Here is a 15,871-nt window from a genome sequence, read left to right as displayed (position 1 = left end):
AAAAAGAACTGTAAAAAATGCAGGTGACATTTAATTACCCTGAGGAGTATTTGGTTTCGGTAAGTGGTCGTAATCAGAATGAATTGGCTTCGATTGCATTTGGCTTTGGCACCAACAAACGTAAGTTTGGTCCCTTTGGAATGCTCGATTCAACGATCCACAGAGAGGACGCAATTCTTAATAAAATAAGATTAAATCAAGGATTCCTGATTGTGATAAATGTTAAGAGGTAATATCGCAATTCTTAATAAAATAAGATTAAATCAAAACTAGATTACATAAATTAGAAATAACGCTTAACTTGAACAGAATGGTTGACGCGTGAAAAATAGCATCATGAAAAAATTGAAACCAACCAAATAAGTAGTTATTATTAAATTAGATATAGCAATAAAATAAATTTAACATTAAAAAAAAGTTACACAGATTTTTCATGCATGGATATAGATGCCATTGATATTATCTGATTCCAAATATATAAGGATTAAGCATAAGAATGTTATTCGCCTAATTAGTTAGTTATATATAGAAAAGATAATTACAGATATAAACAAAGATAATTTCAAATCTCTTAAGGATTAATAATGTTAGCTCCCCAACATTTATATATAGTTCAAGAATGCTAATAACTTCCTCAATCTTCAGAGTTTCGAAATTGAACCTGAAGCATCTTTTACAAGCTGTCAAATGGAAAACATGTCGAAGTTGGGTCCAAAGATTATCAAAGGAACAACTTGGGACGAAGGTGGCAAGACCAAAATCATGCAAATTCTAATTTCGTATGGAAAACATACTGTATATTCGATCCAGTTTGTGTATGCTGTAAATGGGAAAACGCTTCCTTCAGAAATCCATGGAAAACCCTGTGGTTCGAAATTTGATATCGTAAGTATTTACATGCATGCATGTCCATCTCTTCATCTCTCTTTTATCGTTCATTGAACTGATCATTAATTGAAAAATGCAGGTGACGTTTGATGACCCAGAGGAGTATTTGACTTTTCTAAGTGGTCAATATGGCATAAAGAAATTGAATTCGATTACATTCGGCACCAACAAGACTAGGTACGGACCCTTTGGAAGTACTCTTAAGAGTTCGGATCCGCAGTTTGTGTATAAGTTCATACCCGCGTTTTCGTTTGGGGGATTTCATGGTAGTGTTTACAAGACGTGTCTGTGTTCCATTGGGGTCTATGTTAGGCCCCTTGGATTGATTGCTGAACCTGAAATTGAAATGGATATTGGAAGTGATAAAGGTGAAGATGATGAAAGTACTTCTTCAAGATTGATGGACTAAAAGTAGCAAATTAGTATTTTAACTTGTCTTGGTTTTTAATCAAATCCCATATGCTTATTGACTTTCGTAATATGCAAAGTTTTTTTTTTTTTTGGTCATCATAGATCATATATTGTTTTTGATTTTTTCTTTTTGTTATTATCATTTTGTTACATGCGTGAAATCTGCGATTTGAATCATTTTATGCTTCTTTGGTATATAAAAAATAATTTGTTGGTTAACCAGGTTATAACCCATGTATTATCTTAAAACAATTTTAATGTTTTTTGTTTACTTAATTATTAATTTAAATTAATTTTAAAATATGTTTTAAAGATATAAACAACATTAAAATTATTATGTTGGATAATGATATATTGAAAAAATAAATAATCAATGATGGAAATAATATAGTAATAATATATGAACACAAAAGGATTAATATATATATATATATATATATATATATATATATATATATATATATATATATATATATATATATATATATATATGAGACAGTTTATTTATGATTTAAAAAAAAACTTAAGATCTTGATCATAAATGATTATATGGCAAAGAGATATAATTATATATGACTATACATGTTTATACATATATGTCTAATCATAAATGATTATAGATAGGTGTTTTTGGTATTTTGGATGGTGTTTGAGAATTAGTCATTTGAATAGATAGGTGACGGTTAGAAGAGTCAGGACCTCATTAGTGACCTCATGAGTTATTGTTTAGATCGAGATGTGAGTTTTCATCATTGTACTAATGGGGTCGTGGCCCGATCATTAGCTATTTTAAGGATTCTGGCCTTGGGGAAAGAGAGATTTAGCCCTTTTTGGATGGGGGTATTATAGACTAAGTGATCTGAGTGTTCATTGTGTTTTGGACCAGGGTGATCTCGGTTCATTCGGAAAGCGGATAAGAGACAGTCAGACCTCCGTACAGGAGCAAGGATAAGGGAACTCTTGCGCGGAGCAACCAGTTGACCGAGTGGTGTTACGCCCCTCACAGCGGGGTCAAATAATCTCAGAGGGAAGGATTTGATTATGTTGCGCAACTCTCGTCTGGGTCTAACCGTTACGGGGATAAATCTTTTACTCGAATGATTATCTGATCCATTCGTTGGGTTGGGTGTTCAACACTGAGACGTGATAAGTGGAAGCATTCAGTGGGTAGCATCAAAGGGACGACACTGGGAGTGGCTAGAGATTTAGTTACAGCGAAGGGTTGTCCCACACAGAGATATAGAAGGTTGTTGCTTATGGAAAGTTACCTTGGGAAGGCCAGTGACCGCGTAGGGAAAAAGGGGTGAACCCCCTTGGATGTTCAACATAAGTACTCAAGAAGTACCAGAAGGATTGCCGATTGGGTAAGTGCGATGGACTCAAGGTTTATGGTGATTGGATGGTTCTCAAGAGGATGCCTTCGAGGATTAGCATTTCGCTCAAGAAGACTGGAAGGAAGGCCAATAGAAGCGGTCCTTCGAAGATTGGACCGAGCATACAGAGTATGCATCGTATAGGAATGCTGTGAGAGGTTGCGGGGTAGTTGGTCGTAGCGGACTTCGAGGACGAAGTCTAGTTTAAGTGGGGGAGAGTTGTAACACCCAAAATCCAGAAGGCTAAGAAAGGAAAGGAAAACCCCAAGGCAAGAAGGTAACTCGTCGAGTCTGGGGGATGACTCGACGAGTAGGAGCAGATTTTGGGTCGCGGGTTAAGTGACTACTCAATGAGTTGGAGGACTAACTCGGCGAGTTGGTCTGGGTTTGGGAAACCCTAACTTCGGTCTTATGTACCCTATTTAAGCATCTTATTCTCCTCCCATCAACCTCATTCTTAGCCTCTAGATCCCAAACCCTAATCCACGAAACCCTAGAGCTTTCATTGAGTGTGTGAGTCATTGTTGAGTGAGTTGTGTGTTCTTGAGGCCTAGAAGAAGAAGAAGGAGCTTGAAGTCTTAGGCTGTGTTTGGCACGCCACAGCTAGCTGAAAAGCTAGCTTATTTTTCGAGCTTTTTTATGTTGTCGTGTTTGGTAAGCCAAAAAGTAGCTGATAAGCTGGCTTATAAGCTAGCTTTTTGAAAAGCTACTTAGACTAGCTTTTTAGGAGCTTTTTTTAAATTTTCCAAATACACCCCTTACTTAATTATAGAAACACATATTCTTACATGTCCTTTTATGTAATTTTATATATTTCAGCTAGCTTTTCAGCTAGTTTTACCAAACGTTATTTTTTATCAGCTAGCTTTTCAGCTATAAGCTAGCTTTTTATTTAACAGCTAGTTTTTCAGCCATCAGCTAGCTTTTCAGCTAGTCCGCCAAACATAGCCTTAATTATTTTATATTTTTCCCATATTAACGAAACAACCTTTATCTTATTCCAACATAAAATAATAAATTGTCTATAAAATAAGATAGTTGGGGTTTTTTTTCTCAAAAAGTAATTGTTGAAACTAAACCATAAACTGATCAAAAATATTAAGATTTTATCGGAGATTTCCCTTTTATTTTTTTAAATATAAGTAAATAATTAATAATTAATAAAATGCTTTTAAAAAAATAGTAAGGGAAATATAATCATTTCAGATGTAATAGGTACCAAAGACCCAACAAAATTAAATAATAAGAACCTTCCAAGTAAAGAAAAAAGATTTAGTGATTAAGTGTGCACGTTACCACAAACCATAGGGATCATTCGTGTAATTTATACATTTATTTATTAATGAAATGTTATCGGTATTTGTTTAATCTTTTTATTTACTTTTTTTTAAATTAGCTTTATATATTTTTATTTTTTATAAAATAAAGTGTGGAAAGGGATGATCATACGGGATAGAAAGATAATGTGTTAAGCGTTTTGAGTTTGAGATGAACTTAGAAAACAGATAAAAGTAGATGTGCACATTGGGATGGATGGATGGAAACATTCCCTCCACCCTAAAAGAAATTTAACAGGAGCATAAAAGATATGGTGATGAAAAGCAAACAAACTCCAGAAATAAGGATAAATTATAAAAATAACTTTTCTTAATTTGGAACCAAACCATAAAGCGTTACATACTGAAGGGATCATTCATGGAGTACACTCTAATCTTTTAAACCTTAGCCTTTCAACTTTTCACTCCCTAACAAACAATATATAGCTAGTCCGAATTTATAGTTCAACAATGCTAATAAATTCCTGATTCTTCAGGGTTTTGAAATTCAAACCTGAAGCATCTTTTAGTCGCAGTCAAATGGAAAACATGATGAAGTTGGGTCCCAAAGAAATGAAAGGATCTATTTGGGACGACCGTGGCAAGTCTAAAATCGACCGAATTCTAATTTCATATGAAAACTATGGCGTCTATTCGATCCAGTTTGTATACGTTGTAGATGGGAAACTGATTCCTTCAGAAATCCATGGAAAACCAAGTGGTTTATATTTTGATATCGTAAGTATTAACTACCATGTCCATATCTACTCATCTCTCTTTAACTTCCATTGAACTGAAAAACAGTTGTTACTTTCCGGAATTGGAAAATGCAGGTGAAGTTTGATCACCCAAGGGAGTACTTGACTTCTGTAAGTGGTTAGTATGCGGGTTATTGGTGTGGCAGATTGGTATCTATTACATTTGGCACCAACGTACGTAAGTATGGACCCTTTGGAAGGGTCGGATATGATGGTGTTTACAGTTCCCATGTACCATTACCATTTGCATATAATTTCGGACCAAATTGTTCGTTTGGGGGATTTCATGGAAGTGACGACAACTCGTGGCTCTACACCATTGGGATCTATGTTAGGGCCACTGGATCGGTTGCTGAATCTGAAGCCGATATTGGCAAGATAAAAAGTGAAGAAGATGATCAAAGCTGAAAGAGCTTGTTTAAAAACCAATGGAATAAAAGTAGTGAAATTAAATTTTATCACTTGTAGTCAAGTGATTACTCGGTCGTATAGCACAAATTAGTTAGAAGGCTACTTTAATTAGTTTATTTAATCAGTTCCATATGGTTATTGAGTTTTGCAAAGGGGCATTCATCATCATTGGATATTCAATGTTATTAATTGTTATTGTCATTAGATGTTGGATTTTGCCAACCGGAAATTAACGCCTTGTTCCCGAGTTTTTATGTAAATTCATTAAAAGAAAGGATACTGATATTTCCACTTGTATATATATGATTCTTCCACTTAAAATAAATTGATTTGACATTTTTACCCTTATTTAAAGTTTACAAGAAAAATAAAATGAAGAGTTATAAATAGATAACATGTGCCGCTTCTTATCTATTAAAACATTCAACCAAATGATTCAGTCTTTTCTTTTTTTCCCTTTTTTTATCGCTTATAAAAATCAATTTGTGTTTTTATTATTCATCAAACAAACCCATTATTCGAATGCATTCAAATTAACGTCATTTTAGAATATAAAACTCTGTTAACCATAAAACCATTCAATTATATGTTACGACTTCATTCATGTATAAAATTTATCATTGAAATCAAATTATTCAAATGCACTCCCTTTTGATAAGTCGAAGTCGATCAACAAGGGTTTCACGAAACTGTCAATTTGTGTATAAAAAACCTTGAACCAGGTCTCTAGTTGAGAATATTATTTTTCGAAACATTCGTTTTCAAATTCCATTTAATCTTATCATTAATCTTCGACCTTCTAGAAACAAATGAATGGCCATGCACATATTAATTTTATATTCAAATGCCGACTAACTCTCAATCATGCAAAACCTAAAACAAAAATGGCTTATATTACATTTGTTTATTTTCATATTGTGAAAAACTTATGAACCGATAGAAACAAATGTAATATAATCCAAATGAAATCAGGAATATAATCAACAAATGTTAAATACTTTGTCTTTTATGGCTCCTACTTCTCAATACCGGCAACCGGCGAAGGGCAATGAAACAACGACTAGCAAACGGAGAAAAAATAATGGCGATATGCGAAGAAAAAGGAAAATTCTTGAACGATGATTGGCTAATAGGAAGAGGAATGGGTCGATGTTTGGAAAGAAGGATCTTATTCACTTGATTATTGCGATTCTTATCTATTTCCATATTTGTAAATTCCAAATAAGGGTAAAAATGTAAAAGCAATTTGATTTTAAGTGGAAGTATCAAATATGCAACTGGAAATATCACCACCCTAAAAGAAAAGGGAAGGAAAATTTTGACAGAAACAAAGAGAGGTGAAAGAAAATATTCATTATTTTGTGTTCCCGAGTTCGAATGAAATGAAAGGAAAGGAAAGGAAAATTTTTAGTTTTTCTGTTCCCGAGTTAGGAAGAAAAAGAAAATAAAACTTATAACTTGCCTTCCCCTTACTTTCTTTTCAAATCCGGCCAATTTGGGAGGAAAATTTGGAAGGAAAATATGACTCTAAAATCCTTCTCATCCCCTCACTTTCTTTCCATTAATGAAACTCGGGAACACGATTTTCCTTCGACACCCCTCACTTTCCCTCCGTATCCTCTCATTTCTCTCTTTAAGTGGAACTCGGGAACAAGGCGTAAGTAATCTAACCAAATTTTGAAGGTATTTTGAATATAATAACCACATCTAATATTTTTTGAAAAATAATCACTCACTTCGAAATGAGTATTCTCAAGTAGGCAAAAACAAGGCCAAACTTAACATTATTGTTTGAATGCATATTGATTGCAGTGTTATTGTTATAGTATAGTCCGGAATGTGTGGATCTAGACCGGAATGTGTGTAATATCTCCAGAATACCATATTGATTTCAGTGTTTTTGTTACTTTAGTGTATGTCACATATTTAATTTGATTCTGGAATGCGAATTACGAGTGCGAAATAAAAAGAATTACTCTGGAACCTCTGGAATACGAAGGACAACTCTAGGACGTCCATATTTTTTCACATGACTTGTATTTTCTCATATTGTTAAATTTACGAGTAATATTGATTTGCATTATACAAATACCGTCGAATTAGTCTGAATCAATGTGTTTGAAAGTGTCCTTAATCAATTTTTGTGGATGTTGTTTAGAAAATTGGTATTACGGATAAAAAGATTATATACCATCCACAACAACTTTCAGAATTGGTCCCGATAAAGATAGCATTTAATTAAAAATATATAAATTATATTTGTATCTATACTTAAATTAAACATTGGTCTTTTGATTATTTTTGCCAAGCAAAATCTCGGATGTAGAAATAGAAAAGGTATCACACATCTTACCACCAAAGCCAAACATTAAAATAAGGAGGAAATGATAGTGTTTTAAAACTTTCAAATTGAAAACAGATAGAACTCTAAAAGACAGGGTCATATCTAGTTTAGACAAACATGTTATATTAGACTAGTTGATATTTTATAATTGTTGTTATGAATATGTTTTATATATTTGGAATCACTTCACTTTAAAATATATATATATATATATATATATATATATACTTTTTAATTCACAGTGTCTGTCGTACATCCAATGATTAGAGTGATGACTGCCAATAAATTATATGAATTGTTGCGCTTTAATGATAGCAAATGGAGTATTGTTGATACGAATGTGTTAGAAATGACTCATGATTTTCAACGTGTAAAAACACGAATGGTAATAATGGAAATCTAACTATCGCTTTCTGCAGCCGAGAAGCATAAAAATAGCATTGTATAATATACAACGGTTTCTCAAGACAATTGACACCATCGAAGAAGCATGTAGAGCACTACCAATAATAGAAGAACGAGTAGAAATGATCGATATTGTGTTTCGTCTAATCGAAAACTACAATTAATTGTTTGAAAATCATATAGACATTGATAGTTTATTGAAATATTTTAATTATTGTTTACTTTTGTCATTTTTCATTTTATAATGAAATAATATCATTATTAGTTTTTATACTTTTTTTTAATTAGTCTCATATATTTTTATTTTAATAAAAAAAAATATGTGAAGTAATGTGGGATAGAAGGATAACCATTTACAAAGTTTTGAATTTGTGTTGCAATAAAGTGGAAAAGAATTGATGTGAAGCTTGTTTATCAACCGGCTGGATGTAAAAGTTTAAGAAGTTTAATTATTAAAATACTTATCTTTATACTAATAAAACAGTGGGTTTTTTTTTTTTTTGTCATGTGTCATCATATTAGACATCTTAATTAATATGTTGACACTTGTCAATCTATTAGTTCTCTATTTTAAATTTATTAGACATCATCATTAATGTGATGCTATTTGTCAATGTATTTATTCTCTATTTTAAATTTTAAATTTTATATTATTGTTTTCATTAATTCACAAATAAAAAATATCTAATATATATTAAAAATTAATTTTACATATTTATTTGAATCAACGATTATAATTTCATATAACTAATAAAAACATCTTTTAATTAATAATTTATTTAAAATAATTGATTAATAATTTTGAGTTTTTACTATAAAAATTTAATTAATTTTATAACCGTGGTTCCCACGGGTTATAAACTAGTGTTAAAAATAAAATAAATAAACTTTTTAGGAACCAAACCATAAAACATGAGCATTTCTGCAGTACACTCTATTCTTTTGAACCATCACCCCTCAAATTTTCACTCCCTAAAAAACAATAATTTTAGCAGGATATATATTATATTTATTGTGATATATCCCGCCAATAGATATATAGTGATATTTTTAGCAGCATATATTATATTTATTGTGATTGTGATATATATACTGCTAATAGATGTATAGTTAGTTAATGCGAATTTATCGTGATATACATCCTCCTAATAAATGTGTAATTAGTTAGTCCGAATTTATCGATCCAGAATGCTAATAAATTCCTTATTCTTTAGGCTCTAAAATTCAAACCTGAAACATCTTTTAGTCGCCGTCAAATGGCAGCCATGATGAAGTTGGGTCCCAGAGAAATGCAAGGATCGCTTTGGGACGATCGTGGCAAGTCTAAAATCGACCAAATTTTTATTTCATTTGACAACTATGTCGTCTATTCGATCCAGTTTGTATACGTTGTAGATGGGAAACTGGTTCCTTCAGAAGTCCATGGAACACCCTGTGGTTCGAAATTTGATATCGTAACCACGTCAAACTACTCATCTCTCTTTCAACTTTCATTGAACTGAAAACAGTTTTTCACTTTCGGGATTTGAAAAATGCAGGTGAAGTTTGATCAACCAAGGGAGTATTTGACGTCTGTTACTGGTCGGCTTGCCAGGTATCGGAATGATAGATTGCTTTCGATTACATTTGGTACCAACAAACGTAAGTATGGACCCTTTGGAAGTGTAAGCTATGATAGTTTGTTTTCCTATTTACCATTTGTGTATAATTTCGGACAAAATCGTTCGTTTGGGGGATTTCACGGCAGTGATTACAACTCGTGTATTCATGGCATTGGGATCTATGTGAAGGCCTCTGGATCGGTAGCTGAAACTGAACAAAAACCTACCACGATCATAAATATTGAAGATGATGATTGAAGTTGAAAGCAATTCTTTCAAAATCAAGGGAACAAAAACCTACCACAGTATTATTATGTTATCGATTGTAGTCAAGTGATTAATCAGTCACGCGTTTAGCACAAACTAGGATAAAAAGTTCCATTACTTTCTTGATTTAATGAATTCCATATGCTTAAGGTTTTTATTTATTTATTTTTATTTTTTCCTAGCATCAATTTTTTTTATCCGATGGTTTGAAGTTTTGGTTATAATCATTTTGATACAGAGATGAGCATGTGACTGAGATGGTAATTTGAAGGGTTTTTTTTCCCTTTTTTTGTTATTATGTTTCTGTTATAGAGATAACCATGTGAATTAGATTTTTGAATTTTTCGTTATCATCATTTTCTTGTGAGCTGAAATCGGTCACTTGAATTCTTTTTTTTTTTTTTTTTTTTTTTTTTGTTATCATCATTATGTTCTAGAGTTAATTGTGTGATTTGAAATCATTGATGTGTTTATATCGACAATGGGCTTGGTCCTAAATGAGTAAATGTTATGCTAGGTCAAAGTGGTTTTTTGACTTGTACTGTATAAATGGTTTTATAAGTCAAGCCACTCTTTTAAAATTGGATAAAATAATAAACACATTTACAAAAGAAAAATTAATCTTTTGTAAATAAGCAATCCCAAACCACCCCTTATTCCCTTAATTATCTCCTCCTAGTCCATGTCAAATCTTCTTCTTTGTCTCTGTCTAATCCAAATTTCCATTACAGATTTTTGTTAAACATGTGTGCCTTCTGTTAAAATTATCAAACCCTAAAACAAAATCTCGCTGTCGATTAACAGTGGCGTTGATGTGCAATATGGTGATGAAGATATGCAATTAACGAAGACAATGGCGTTGCATTTATCAAAACCTAAAATATGATCTTTTAAGAAACTTGTGGTGATAAAAAAAATGATTAAATTTTCTCAAAGAACATGGATTATGGTGAAGATATGTAATAAATGAAGAATAACAAAGGAAGGGTTCTTGGCGATGCAGGTCCAGTCTCCCATTCTTTATTTTTATTCGAGATATTTTTTTCTGCGATTTAGATTATTTACTTTTCTGGGATTTCTTTGATCTCATGAATGATGAATGTATGAAAAACGATGAGTTTGAATTAAAATATTATTGATGAATGTCTTAATATGTATCTTAATATGGTTTACTTACCTATGGAGATGTCTTTAATTAAATATATGAATGATAATCGAAATTTGCTGAAGAAAACATATCTTACAAGGGTATTTTGTCATTGTCCATTAATTTAATTCTGTTCATTCATCATTTCAAATCTATCAAACAATATGGAATATTAATGGTTTATTTTACTCTACAATAGTAACCGAAAATGATAATAGAATTATAATGTTTCATTTCATTATTTATATGTCCATTTATTTGTCATTCCATTCTATCCAACAAAACACACCAAAGAATATATAAAGTCTACTTGAATCCCCTTTGTTTATTTTAGGGTTTTGGAAACTTGAATAGTTAGTTACTCGCTGTCAAATGGAGAACATGTTAAGGTTGGGTCCCAAAGAAATGAAAGGATCGATATGGGACGAAGGTGGAGGGACTACAATTGTTCAAATTCTAATTTCACATAGACACTATCAGATCGATTCGATCCAATTCCTATATGCTGTAAATGGGAAAGTGTTTCGTTCAGAAATTCGTGGAGAACTCACTGGTTTAAAATTTGATATGGTTAGTAATAATTACCATGCACGTCCATCTAATCATCTCTCTTTAACATTCATTGAACTCAAAACAGTTGTTATTTTTGTATATATAAAAATGTAGGTAACATTTGATCACCCAAGGGAGTATTTGACTTCTGTAAGTGGTCAGTATAACAATGGCGCCTACAATGGCGAATTGGTTTCGATTGCATTTGGTACCAACATCCGTAAGTATGGACCCTTTGGACGTGTTGTTGACAATTCACTTACACAGTTTGTGTATAATTTTACACCAAAGGTTTCATTTGGGGGATTTTATGGTAGTGTTTACAACCATTCAGTGTATGCCATTGGGGTGTATGTTAGGCCCCTTGTGTCGCTTGCTGAAATTGAATCGTATATTATCAAGGATGAAGAACGAAGAAGATGAGGAAACTTTTAAAGTTTTTTGTATAATTTGCTACCTTGGATGCAATGATGCATTGCGAATGGATTCTTATTTATCTTAATAGAGTCTTTATAATTAAATAATCCAAAAATCCAAAGAGTTTGTTTGTTTAAATATGATAAAACTGTAAAAATAGTCCATGTGAAATGATTTTTTTTTAAAAATGTCCAAACTTTTAAAAAATTTTGATCGGTAGTCTTTTTCATCAACTTTGTTTTTTTTTGGTAACTTTCAAATTGAAAAGACTATTATACTATTCTTCTATTTAACAAATATTAAAAATAAATGAACACATGTCTTTCATTCTCTCTCTCACACACACATTAAAACAACAAAACCTTCATATATATATATATATATATATATATATATATATATATATATATATATATATATATATATATATATATATATATGAATTTAATGTAAGTTAATGGTTTTTTTTTGTATTATCAATGTTTGTTGTATTGAATTTAATGTAAACATGTAACACGCCTCGTCCCTTAAAGAGAAGACACATTTTTTACTCTTTAGAAATATATGGTTTCTTAACAAATATGTTGGTAAACATAACCAATTGTTTTTAGATGAATTACGAATGAATTAACAATTTTGATTAGCTTAAAGATTAGCATGTCATATTGTTTATTAGATGTTACAGACTCAAGACTTACACTAGATATTTTTCCTTCATTTTAAAATACATGTGTAGATTAAATACAACAAACACTGATAATACAAAAAAAAAGTTATTGGCTTACTAGGTAACACGCCTCACCCTCAATGAGAAGTCGTAGTTTCAACTCTTACGTTTTAAAATATCTATTCGTGACTGACCAATGGCTAAAACGAAACTTTGTCTAAAAAATAATGGTAAATGGGGAACAAAAAATATTGGGGTTAAACGCAAACTTATACGGAAATGTTGGGGCCAAATGCAAACAAAAAAATGCAAAAACTGACACGTCATCATTACCTGTTGATGACCGGTCAAGGGTCCGAAAATGAACCGTTTTCTAAAATATAATGGCAAATGAAGAACAAAAAATAAATTTGGGGTTAAATCGAAACGAGGATGTATAAATAATGGTTTTTAAGGTATTAACCCATTTGCATATACATACCGTATAAAGTAATCTTGTAGTGTTTTCTTGCATATGGGCAAACATGTACATATGAAAAAAAAAATTCAGATGCATATGTACAAATGAAAAAAAATCATTTTTTAATAAGATTAATTTAAAAACATTACATTCACTTGTCACATTAAAACTATCATTTGTTGTCTCCCTGGTTAAGAATGAGAGTTAAGTTTTATCATGGATATATGTGGAATCAGGTCTTAGCTAGTTTAAGAATGGAAAAATGACTCTTAAAGGTAATTAACTTTTGCGTTTGTATTCATTTGGTATTTTTTTTCTTTTTTTTTGTATTCAATATACCATCGAACTTGTTGTTTGTGTTCACCATAACCCTTTTGACCGGTCTTTTGACCTGTGATAGCCGGTCAAAGAGTTATGGTGAACACAAACAACAAGTTCGATGGTATATTGAATACAAAAAAAAAAAAAAAAAAAATACACAAATTCGGTGGTATATTGAGTACAAAAAAAGGAAAATGACCAAATGAGAACAAACTCAACAGTTGGTTACCCTCTTGAGTCATTTTCCCCGAAAAGTTAAATGAAATTAAAGTTTCAAAATTATCAAAGACTGCAACCTTCTTTGGCTATAACGTATATGAAGGGCGTTTCAGAGGGGTAACTTTGTTGAAACATGGTCTATGCTATGTTTACTGTGGTTAGCTGTCAACACCTCTCTGCAAAAAGATATGATTGTCTATGAGAGGTATATATATATATCAGCATAAACGTTTACCTCAAGGTATATTATGGTGATTTGTCTACAAAAGCAGCATGATATTGTACATATTGATGTTGTATCTTATCCCATGAATTCAATCTTAAAGCTAAGTAAACTCAAAAATCACAGCACTTGTGACTCTATTCGTTTGTAGACTTGTCTAGAATCCATGATACGATAAATCATTTGATTGGAAATGTAAGCGTAGTCATGAAATGCGCCTACTTAGTCAAGATTCCCCTAAGAAATATTCAAGTGCATTACAAAGTTGTACATGTATGAATAATGTTGGGTTATGCTTTGAAGAGAAACAAGAATGAATCTCATAAATTCATTAATATCAGTAGGAGATGACGTGAGATTTGCTGTAAATGAGTAAATGGAAAATGAATCAGGAGGGTAACCAACTGTTGCATTTGTTCTCATTTGGTCCCTTTCCTTTTTTTTTGTACTCAATATACCATCGAACTTGTTGTTTGTGGTCACCATAACTCTTTGACCGGCTATCACAGGTCAAAAGTCGGTCAAAAAGGTTATGGTGAACACAAACAATAAGTTCGATGGTATATTGAATACAAAAAAAAAAAGGAAAATGACCAAATGAATACAAATGCAATAGTTAATTACACTCAATAGTCATTTTCCATTTAAGAATATATTAGAATTATTGGTTCAAAAAAAGTATATTAGCTGCCATATTTTTTAAGTTTATTGCAATATGATGTTTACCTACCACTAAAGTAGGTTATAGTTGGTTTATTAGATAGTTTTTTCTAACTATTTTAAGAATATTTATTGATAAGTTATTGAAGTTTTTTCTCTAATTTATCCAGCTATACCTTTATATGCTCACTTTAATTATATATCTAAATATTCTACCATGTCATTTTATAATTCTTATATATTTTATATTGCTATTACTTTATCAGCTTTTTTTCCAGCTAAAACCCAGCTTTTGCAACTAAAAACAAGATTCTCAAGTAAAAGCTAGTTTTATAGCTAGTCTCCCAAATGCCTAAAGATATTGTATATGTTATGTGCCAAACATATTAAAGTATCTTTACACATGTCATTAAAAAACTAACATAGGTTAATTAAAGTGGCATTTTTATCAAGTCAAACATTTAAAATTTGAATTAAAGTGTTTTATTTGTTTACTTTTTCAACAATATAGGTGACACTTGATTACCCATCAGAGTTTTTAATGTCTATAAGTGGTAATTACGACACGAATTTTTGGACTTCGGAAAATCAATTGATGTGGATCGCATTTACCACTAACAAATGCAAATATGGACCCTTTGGACGGAAAAGCGGACCAAATAAGGAATTATTCAGCTATAGATTTGGACCAAAATCCTGTTTTACAGGATTTCATGGAAGCGTTTTTGAATCTTGTGTGTATGCCATTGGAGTTTATGTCAAGCCCATCGACTCACTTGATGAACTCAAAGAAGAAGAATGAGTTTCAAAGCTTTCGCTACTTTTTTATCACTACAAAGAATGCAATATATTGTCTCTTTGTATGCTAATGGATTATATCATCAATCATTTTTGTTTCTCCGTTCTCAGATGAGCCCTTTCATATCAATTTAATGAGCTTGACTGATTTAGCATTTTTTTTACTCGATTTGAACACTTGATTCTAAAATCATCTTATATGTTGAATGTCACTTAAATTGTTATCATATAAATTTGAGGGATATGGTATTTGAACTTGGGTCAACTTAGATTTGGAGTGATTCATGCTACGGATTCACCACTCGACCACTTTGATGGTACATATAAGGTTGTATATACTAATGGTGTTTTTTATTTCCTTATGTGATCTTTACAAAGATCATGCTTGATTGATCTTGATTTAGTTTAGCACAAACAAATGCAAATATGATCCCTATAGACAACTTAAAATCTAGAAGGTAGATGAAACTATAGGTTTGGATTGAAGTCTTTTTTGTAGGATTTTATGGAAACATTTGTTGCTCTTATGTGAATGTCATATTGGTTTATGTCAAATCTCACTACAAACAAAATTACATTTAGTGGCCCAGGAAAAGAGCCACTAAAAACCAAAAATGTGCCACTAAAGACCCC

The 15,871-nt window shown here is 31.5% G+C and overlaps 4 protein-coding genes across 4 annotated transcripts; all 4 read left to right on the top strand.

Moving 5' to 3' along the window:
- Positions 1 to 696: 696 nt before the first annotated feature.
- LOC145059577 (inactive protein RESTRICTED TEV MOVEMENT 1-like) lies at positions 697 to 1,297 on the top strand. Its single transcript, XM_079007408.1, has 2 exons — positions 697 to 885; positions 968 to 1,297. The coding sequence occupies exons 1-2, from the start codon at positions 697 to 699 to the stop codon at positions 1,295 to 1,297; spliced, it is 519 nt and encodes a 172-aa protein (XP_078863534.1).
- A 3,231-nt stretch (positions 1,298 to 4,528) lies between these two features.
- LOC145059576 (protein RESTRICTED TEV MOVEMENT 1-like) lies at positions 4,529 to 5,154 on the top strand. The gene is made up of 3 exons (XM_079007407.1): positions 4,529 to 4,726; positions 4,793 to 4,821; positions 4,893 to 5,154. Exons 1-3 carry the CDS (start codon positions 4,529 to 4,531, stop codon positions 5,152 to 5,154), a joined length of 489 nt encoding a protein of 162 aa, XP_078863533.1.
- Positions 5,155 to 9,162: 4,008 nt separating this feature from the next.
- On the top strand, positions 9,163 to 9,765 carry LOC145059575 (protein RESTRICTED TEV MOVEMENT 1-like). Its single transcript, XM_079007406.1, has 2 exons — positions 9,163 to 9,360; positions 9,445 to 9,765. The coding sequence occupies exons 1-2, from the start codon at positions 9,163 to 9,165 to the stop codon at positions 9,763 to 9,765; spliced, it is 519 nt and encodes a 172-aa protein (XP_078863532.1).
- Positions 9,766 to 10,532: 767 nt separating this feature from the next.
- On the top strand, positions 10,533 to 11,990 carry LOC145058910 (inactive protein RESTRICTED TEV MOVEMENT 1-like). The gene is made up of 3 exons (XM_079006793.1): positions 10,533 to 10,777; positions 11,256 to 11,491; positions 11,588 to 11,990. Exons 2-3 carry the CDS (start codon positions 11,294 to 11,296, stop codon positions 11,894 to 11,896), a joined length of 507 nt encoding a protein of 168 aa, XP_078862919.1. The 5' UTR covers positions 10,533 to 10,777; positions 11,256 to 11,293; the 3' UTR covers positions 11,897 to 11,990.
- Positions 11,991 to 15,871: the final 3,881 nt, after the last annotated feature.

This window comes from Lactuca serriola, chromosome 6, assembly GCF_051521515.1.
Source record: "Lactuca serriola cultivar US96UC23 chromosome 6, Lser_US96UC23_V15, whole genome shotgun sequence".
NCBI classification, from domain to species: domain Eukaryota; kingdom Viridiplantae; phylum Streptophyta; class Magnoliopsida; order Asterales; family Asteraceae; genus Lactuca; species Lactuca serriola.
This window is presented reverse-complemented; position numbering and strand designations above follow the sequence as displayed.